This window comes from Notothenia rossii (genome assembly GCF_949606895.1).
Source record: "Notothenia rossii genome assembly, chromosome: 6".
NCBI lineage: Eukaryota > Metazoa > Chordata > Actinopteri > Perciformes > Nototheniidae > Notothenia > Notothenia rossii.
In genome coordinates this window covers 14,930,111-14,939,232 of record NC_136909.1, presented here as the reverse complement: position 1 = coordinate 14,939,232, position 9,122 = coordinate 14,930,111, and the positions used below count along the sequence as shown (strand labels likewise).

The 9,122-nt window shown below is 39.5% G+C and overlaps 1 protein-coding gene across 1 annotated transcript; it reads left to right on the top strand.

The window, feature by feature from the left end:
* The first annotated feature begins 256 nt into the window (after positions 1-256).
* On the top strand, positions 257-7,471 carry LOC307042704 (arrestin domain-containing protein 3-like). Its single transcript, XM_079686745.1, has 6 exons — positions 257-589; positions 1,786-1,843; positions 2,020-2,167; positions 5,197-5,293; positions 6,040-6,296; positions 6,386-7,471. The coding sequence occupies exons 1-6, from the start codon at positions 334-336 to the stop codon at positions 7,037-7,039; spliced, it is 1,470 nt and encodes a 489-aa protein (XP_079542871.1). The 5' UTR covers positions 257-333; the 3' UTR covers positions 7,040-7,471.
* Positions 7,472-9,122: the final 1,651 nt, after the last annotated feature.

Sequence of the window (9,122 nt, the reverse complement as noted above, 5' to 3'; positions counted from 1 at the left end):
ATTCTGATTTCCTCCATTATTTCGTTAAAGCCGTTATTTCCTGTGATTAACCTCCAAGGGGCTTCATATCATTCTCTTTGAATGATTTCAATGTGCTTTGCCCAGCGTGATCTTCACTGGTTTCCTGAAAGCCTACATTATCTCCTCTGTACATTGGATGGCGATAGAGGTCTTTTAGACTTTCTCAGGGCGTGTCTTCAACAGACCAAACGCCATCAGTGCCCCCCTTATCATACCATTCAAGGGAAGTGTTTGGAAACGAGAAGTTGGATCGATCACATGGTTTTATTTATTTGACTTAATTTTGTAATCCTACTTAGGCTCGCATCGACAATGCCTTCGATTCAAAGTTTAACTTTGACTTATGACGCGCTGAATGAGCAGGGGACGTTTTCGGAGGGTGACACTATCTCTGGAAAAGTAACCCTGGCCTTGTTAAAGCAGGTCAAAGTAAATAGCTTTTTTATTAAAGCAACAGGAGACGCAAACGTACATTGGACGGAGGGGAGCGGCGATGACACCAGTACATACTCTGCTCATAAGAGATATTTCAAACTAAAGCAGTTTTTATTCCCAGAGACCTCCAAGGGTAGGGGCTACATTTCTTGTAATTTATGCATGCCTTAACCCAGTGTTTTTCTAACGAGGGTACTAGGACCCCTATGGGATACTTGAGTCCTGCATGGATGTGCCCCGTGTGTGAATGGGTGAATGATGACTTGCACTTTGAGGAGTCCTAAAGGCTGGATAGCCTTACCGTTTATCCAGAGGTGGGAGATGTACTCAGATCTTGGACTTCAGTAAAAGTAGAACTACCAGAGTGTAGGAATACTCTGTTACAAGTAAAAGTCCTGCATTCAAAATGTTACTCAAGTAAAAATAAAAAAGAATTAGCAGAATAATCCATTTCAGAATAATATTGTGTTGATTACAATTATGTGTTTATCCCAGCTGGTAAAATAGTTTCAGCTAGCTTGTGAATTGAATCAATGTTTAACTAAAGTCCTTTTTAAATGTTGATTATATTTCACATTATTAATACAAATAAGTAAAGTAGGCCTAACTAAAGGTGACAAATAAATGTCGTGGAGTAGAAGTACAAAGTAGCATAAAATGGAAATAGTTAAGTAAAGTATTTCTCTCAAAATTGTTCTTAAGTACAGTGAGTAAATGTAGTTAGTTACTTCCCACTGCTGCATTTATATCTTATTTTGACAATAACGTCTATGTAATGGTTCTTGTTTGTAACTGGTGTCTATTTCTTCACATTTTTATGCAAAAGGCATAGTTATATGAGTTACTCCCCAAAAATGATTTTAGTTGATCACGGCTACAAAAATATTTCAAAGGGGGAAATATGTTGAAAAGATTTTAGAAAGACTGCTGAATGCAGTTTGCTCTTTTCTTTTTGTCCATTGATGTTCATGGTCGATAAGTCAGTGATGTTAAAATATTCATAGCTATAAAGAAAGTAGTTGTATAACACAATATCAAAAAAATATAATTAAAGGTAGTTTGACTTAATTTAAAAACATGGAATATGTAAAATTACATAGTTGGTTAATCAGGAGCACATTTTAACTATGACGATTACATAGTAGGGCAAAATTAGAACTTTGTCCTATTATGTAATAATAAAATGTAGTAGAGCAAGCATTTTATTCTAAATCTAAGATAAAGTGCATGTGTTATTTGCCACCACCAATCTGTTCATTACTAACATATAGCTACTAACGGCAGGGTTACCACTGTAAATACTAACACTAAAATCCATTTTCCTTTTAGACACTGTACTTCCCAAAGGAATCCATGACTACAAATTCAGCTTAAACATTCCACAAGGGTAGGCACACAAGACAATCAACCAAAACAGGATGTTTGCACGTTCACCGTGTTTTTCTTTGCGAACAGGAACACATAGCCAATCTCAGCACATAACTGAATTTGATTCAATTTAAATTATTGATGTTAATTCATTTCAGATTATATAACAATTATTCGGCTGGTTCTCTATTTCAGAAGCGTGCCTTCATCCTTCAAGGGACCTCATGGAAAGATTGTCTACAAGCTGGAAGCCAAGCTCTCCAGGAGTTGGAGGATGGACCAATCAGTGGAACGGAAAATACTGTTTGTCTCCAGGTGTTATCCCAACCTTCATTCTCTGATGGTGTGTAAAAAAGGGATACATAGATACACAAATATCAGATATTGTTATTGGCATCGGTACTGAAAAAATGTCACAGTCAACAGTCCTTTTCTCTAAGCATTTCTCACGGGGGGGTGAAACAGAAGATAAAATCAAAATATAGGTACACCACATTCTATTTTATTCCTTATCACAAGGTGAGTTCCTTTTTTTACTTCCTGCTTTTTAAACACATGTGCTCTGCAGTACAGGTTAGCTCTGAGTGTTAGCGAGGCTTGCTAATGTAAACAAAGACGAGATTTCGTCCTAAACACTTCAGGCATTGTTTCTTATAGCAACTTTCTGTGGGTCTGCCGCCGATTTGACGTCATATCGGCAGCAAATCTGTATCCGCTCGTTGTACCCCCATTTTTAAAAGATTCAGGTACGGAGGAAAAGAGAAAAGGTTTTATTTTCTGACGATATGTGAGTTCCTCGACACACCGGGGACACATATTTATGTATATAAGGGTGCATTCACACCAGCCTTTTATAGTTCGTTGAATCAAACCCTGGTGCGTTTAGCCGCTTGGTGCGGTTCATTTGGGCCGGTGTGAACACAGTCCGAGACCTCTTAAGTGAACTAAACAACCGGACTCTGGTCCGCTAAAATAGTTGGTCTATGAACTCTTGCTTGCGCACTCTGTAGCGGTTCATTGCTGGTGTGAGCGAAGTCCGCACCAAAATATTGGAAGCGTAGTATTTACGTGTCACAAGAACGCGGATGTCTTCTAAAATCTTTAGCGAAAGAGTCTTTCAAGACTTCCGAGGTTGTTTAGTTTAAAGAGTGAAGCAGAATTAAGTGTTGAACAGTGTTGTGTAAAGTAAAAATGCTCCGTCAACTACATAAAATGAAGAAGACCTGTCGTCGGTGAAACGGCCCTCCTTACTGCAGAACGTCTCTCATTATATTTGTTATAATGTTTTTTAACGGACGTTGTCTGATTACATAATCATATGCGCAGGCCACTAGTGTCTGTTGATCTCCAGATTAACAGCAGCATGAGAACCTGCCGAAAGTGCCGATGCTCCATGGCGGAGGCTCCGGTAGAAATTGCCGGGATTTGCGTTTTTACCCCCTTAATGTCTGACCAATGGTTGAACAGCATTTCTTGTGTTTAAAGTGTATAGTCCGTTTGAGTTTTGCCCGTGTGAACCAAGCCCCCAGGAAGTGCGCCGGACTCAGATGAAAATATTTGTTGTGGCCAAACGGTGGTACTACACTTCCGTTTGGTTGCCAGGCCCGGAAACACTTTTTCCCATTGACTTACATGGGGAAAGAGTGGTCTGTAAATCGTTGGATAATTTTTTTTACACTAAATAAACTACCCAGTATGAACACTTGTATAGCCCTTATTAAAAACATTCGTTCCTCAAGTTGTAAAAATGTGCTAATAACGTTATTCTGAGAGTTATTTCCCTCTGCATTATGAACGCGCATCTAACCCACGGGACCGCGCCGCCCAGCACGTTCATGTAATGTGACGTGTTCAGCACTACATGAGTTTTACCTTTACCCATGGATGCACAATAAGAACGGACCCATATCGCCTTACTGCCAGCCCACGTAGCTGTAATAATGGATATATTGCACATGTTTGCTGTAATTCATAATTTGTAAAATATTATACTACATGGGCTGTATGATGTAAATCTTGTATTAATTAAAGTTAATATTACCGACGTAGATTAACGTCCCTGTAGCTTCTTATTGCACTTGCAATATAGGCCTACCATTAAAGGAGTTGAACTTTGCTGTTTGCTATTATTATAATCACGAAGGGATAAGCCAGAGTTTACAACCTTTGCATGTGGGCACAACACGTTTTGACCGATGAATTAGCTATACCATATGATATCGCCCGAGGAAGTCGTCATACTTATACATATAAATAAAGATATATGTGTCAAAGCTCTAATCAAATGAACAGTTGTATTAATTATACTTGTATATATATGTATATGTATATAGCCTGTGTTGTATATTTATACAAACAAATGAACATGCTTGTGTGTGTCAAATAACAAGTTGTATTGTAGTGTTTATTTTAGTGTTGTTTTACGCTTATCCACATTTTGATTTCAGAGCACAGGAGAATGCTGGGCACAACATAAAGCTCAACAGTGAAGCTGGCAATGCTGAACAAAACCATCACTAGATCCTGTTACATCAGCGTAATAGAAAAGTACATAACGATTGATGTTTACATTAGCATGATTACTAATGGCTCAGACGTTACACTAGCTAGCCGCTAGCTGCTAGCTGCTAACTGTCGCGCCCGCCTCGTTCTTCGCTCATATCAAATCCATTATAATAATCCAGAACGCGCGGTGCTGTTACGTGTACGCAAATTGACGTGCTTGATGTGTGAACGAGCCTTTTGGGGGGCGTGGATAAAGTTGTGCATGCTCTATGAGCGCACATACGGGTACTTCTCAGGCATGCTGGGTAAGTTTCACTCTCTCAAAAGTTGGGCCATTTTGTCATCCATGCGCCATTGAGCAACTCTCATAGGAATTAATGGGCTCCGCCTCCCACGCTGTATCCAGTTCTTATTATACATCCATGGTGTGAACACAAACCGAACCTTCTGAAAAATGAAACAATGTAACAAACTGTGGTCTGGTGCACACCAGAGAAGCAGACTATTAGGTGTGAATGCACCCTAAGACATCAAAAAGTGCATTTTGCATGATATGTCCCCTTTAAATTCAAGCAGGACCAATTTAAATCCAAATCCCGGATGACATTAATCACAGCAGAAGTTTTGACTTATCATGTGAAGCTCATGCCATTTACGATAGCTCTGTTGTAGTGAAATTGCTCACCATGTACAGTAATGACATATGTTCGTGTACAGTAAACAACAATATTCACAGGAAATGTAAGTTACACACAGTCCTGGTCCCAAGGACTCAGGTTTCTTATTCTGCCCCACAACTGAAACACTTAATGCACTGTATTGGAAGTTGATCAAAAGTAATAATTCTCTCTGTTTATTCTGTTCTAGTTGCCCCAAATTGGTGGAACAAAGAAAAAGATGGGACTTTTCTCGAAAGGACAAGCAGACATGGAAGTCACGATTGACAGGATGGCCTACGCCCCAGGTAATAAACAGTCCCCTTCAAACAGGGTAGGTTCAAGTCATGGAAATGGTTCCTCTCTATGATAAATGCCGAAAACCATTCATCACAGACTTACAAATCCTCTGATTTAAGGAAATGATCAGACAAAGGTATGAATAAAATAATAAGTGGGTGGGGTTTAGCCTTTTAACACTTTTCGTTTTCCAGTCGGTCTAGTAATATGTTGTGGTCAACAGTTTCAAACGCAGCACTGAGATCTAATAATACTAACACTGAAATTCTGCCACTGTCTGTGTTTAAGTGGATGTCATTGAAGACCTTTACAAGAGCAGTCTCAGTGCTGTGGTTTGGACGAAAACCTGACTGGAACACATTGAAACAGTTATTTAAATGCAAGAAGTTACTCAACTGTAGTAAGTTTGTTTCACAACAGACATGTTGACATGTAATTCCAGGAAAGCACTTGTGTAACAAATGGCATTAATAAAAGCTGCTTACACCCGTGCCCTTGACAATTTAAAACGTCTGCCATTAAATTAGTCTGTTGTAAGTGATGGTTTTAGTAAAAAGTTTCCAATAGCATGAATAAAATAATAGGTGGGTGGGGTTTAGCCTTTTAACTCTGTTGATATAAAGTGGATAAGTTGTGTCTCACAGGCATAACAATAAACTGCCTTCATATGAGACACACTCTTTAGCACAGTGCATTGTTCTATGCGGCAATGACTATAAAATGAACAATACATGTTATGTTGTTTTCCTCATAGGTGAAACTATCACAGTTTTGGCCAAAATCAACAATTCCTCGTCCAGTGAGATGACACCCAAATTCCGTTTGGGCAAGAACGTGATCTACCGTGCCAGCGGTAGTACCAAACGCGAGGAGTGCACTATCATCAAAGCGGTCGAAAACCGTATTCAAGCCCATACAGAGCTGGAAGTCAGGTGTAGAATGAAGATTCCTCTTGATCAGACAACAACTATCCAGAATTGTGACATCCTCTCAGTGGAATATCATTTAAAGGTAGGCAACAGTGTATCTTTATTGTAAATAATAACAAGCTGCCTTAAGAAATTGTCAAAGTCCTAATCAAGCTGTTATATTTTTCTTAGGTGTATCTGGACATCAGCTTTGCCTTCGATCCAGAGGTCCTCTTCCCAGTGGTCGTTGTTCCTTTAGGCTTTGCTCCTGTCCCTCGGCCTGGTGTGGCTGCAGGTCCTTACCCAGCGGGAGCTGTTGGGGGCCCAAGCAACAGCGACTTCCCTCCCCCTGCAGTGTCCAGGTATCCTTATCCTGTCTCCCCATCCTCAGGCAGATCTGGAAACCCAGGAGCCCCAATGTATTCAGCACCACCACCACCTGTGTACCCAGGTAACCCAATGGTGTTTCCTTGTCCACCAAGTGTCTACCCTGCTCAGCCTGCACATGTGAGTGGGGGCTACAACAACCAAGTGCCTGAGATACCTCTTCCGTATGGAACTCCATTTTCATCTTTTGTGATTCACCCTCCGCCAGCTGCCCCAACATTTCAAACACCCCCAGCTGCCCCAGCGATCCACCCAGCCCCATCTCTCCCAGCGATCAACCCAACCCCATCTCTCCCAGCGATCAACCCACCCCCTTCTTTTTCACCCTTCAATGTATCCCCAACGGCTCCATCGTACAACCTGATGAACACAGACTTCCTGGGTCAATCTGATGAAGCTCCTCCAGCATATACACTCCTTTTCCCCTCCACTGCTACTGACAAATCAGATGCAAAATAATAGTATGATTGCTCGATGACTGGATTGTTTTATTAATCATGATGTAAAAAAACTAATAGTTAAAAGTTTTAATCATGTCATGTCCGGTCATGTCTTTATTTTTGTTGTTGATTTCTAAGCATGAATGTGAGATTGAAAAGGCATTGTGTGTATTACATTTTTGCATGTAAAAAAGTATACCCAAAATATCACTTGTGCATTGTATGTGATGGCTGTGTGATGGTCAATTCAGAATGATCATTAGTGTTGCCAGCTGCTAACATAAAAAAAATATAAGCCTGAATGTTCTTTGTATTTTACAATCTGTCAATTTTATACCAGAAAACATTTTTTTCTAATAATTATCCAATTCTTTGCAAACCTGATTTGTAATACTCTCAAACTGCCATTTTTTCCCCTGTAGATTTCAATAAAGACTTTTACATATTCAAAGTGAGTGTGAACACTAAATTGTTTTCTGTTCTATGTTTTCAAGTCTAAGACACAAGGCAGCACAACACTTATCTCCTGATTCTGATATCCCTCATATTAAAATGACATGTCTATATTTTTATATTTATAGATAAACCATTTGAAATTTCACTTATTCTCATTTTTAAACATTATGTTTTCATTTAGTAATATTGTACAGTATATACAAACCTCTACATACTACAACAACAGCAAATTGAAATATAATACAAATACTGTACATAAAAAAATGTGTTGACTAGAATCAGATCTAAAAAAGCCTTAGTACGTGTCCATGTACAATATAAAATAGATAAAAACAAAGGGTGACATAATTATCAAGTTCCAGTGTCTCTTTATGACCTCAAACACATTACCTGTGGCTGCCCATCACTTTCAATACCATTCTCTCAGGACCACTTCAAAACATATTACATGGAAATGTGCAATGCAAAATCTACCCACCATCACAAAAAGCAATATTTGAGATCAGTCGGTACAGATGATGAAATATAGCTTTCTACTTGTTTTCTTGTTAATTCCAGTTTTGTAATGTCACGAATACCATTGAAATAGCATAATAATTATATATATATATAACATTACTAATATCATTTCCCCTATATTTTAAGATAATGTTATTTATAGGGCACTTAAGTGGTGTAATCTGATTGTGTATGTTGTTGTAGGTAAGTTTGAGAAACCGGCTCGAGATACACTTTTTGTTATATTCAATGGAATGCTCTTAACATCCCGATAGCAATGAATATCTTAAGTGCTTAACCAAATTTAAAAAAGAAATGTCATCTGTGGAAGCCGTAGCGATGTAAAAAGCATGACCAATCAAATTTATTTCAAAAACACTTTTTATTATATTCCGTGGAATGCTCTTAACATCCTGATAGCAATGAATATATTAAATGCCTTGACAATAAATACATACAAAAATCAATGTCATCTGTGGAAGCCGTAGCGCTGTAAAAAGCAGGGCTGCAGTACGGGTAGTGACTTTCACTACCCGATCTGCAGCCCTGCCCTATCTGCAGTGCGCATGTGCGAGATGGTCCGCCATATTTGACAACTACATACGGCAACCCAAGTAGGACAGCTGACACAGTGGCTTTTGGCAAAGCACAAAAATAAAACTCGAAAGAGATGAGTTATTGTTTAGTTGTTGTGTGACAGTCAGACAGTGACAGACTAGAACGGGAGCTGCGTTGGTGTGTGTGACGAAGGTAACTTCACTGTGGACTGACGGCTTCGGGCCTTGTAGCCTACTATTGCACATGTGGTTTTATTTTGAAAAGTGTTTCCCTTTCCCCATGTCTGTTACTCCTGATTATGTTCACCTGGTGCCCTGTGTTGTCTCCTCCCCCCTCACCTGTGTCTTGTTGTGCTGATTAGTGTGTAGGTATTTAGGCTCTGTTTCCCTGTCTGTTAGTGTGTGAGATCCTTGTGGCTGCAGGCTGTGGTCAGGGAGAAACAGCAGGGTTGAGGCTGTGTGTCATGTGTTCATGTTTTAATAAATGCCCTCACCGGCTTATATTTGAATTCTCTGCCTCTGCCTCCTTGCTTGGTCGGGCTGCTCAACGGTCAGCTTCACAGTGTGAAAGGGGCAACAGTCAGACTATGG

Coding starts and splice junctions, on each gene's coding strand:
- LOC307042704 (XM_079686745.1), top strand. CDS start 334: ATGCCTTCGATTCAAAGTTTAACTTTGACTTATGACGCGCTGAATGAG. Junction 5,294..6,039: donor CAGGATGGCCTACGCCCCAG/GTAATAAACAGT, acceptor TTTTCCTCATAG/GTGAAACTATCACAGTTTTG. Junction 6,297..6,385: donor CAGTGGAATATCATTTAAAG/GTAGGCAACAGT, acceptor TATTTTTCTTAG/GTGTATCTGGACATCAGCTT.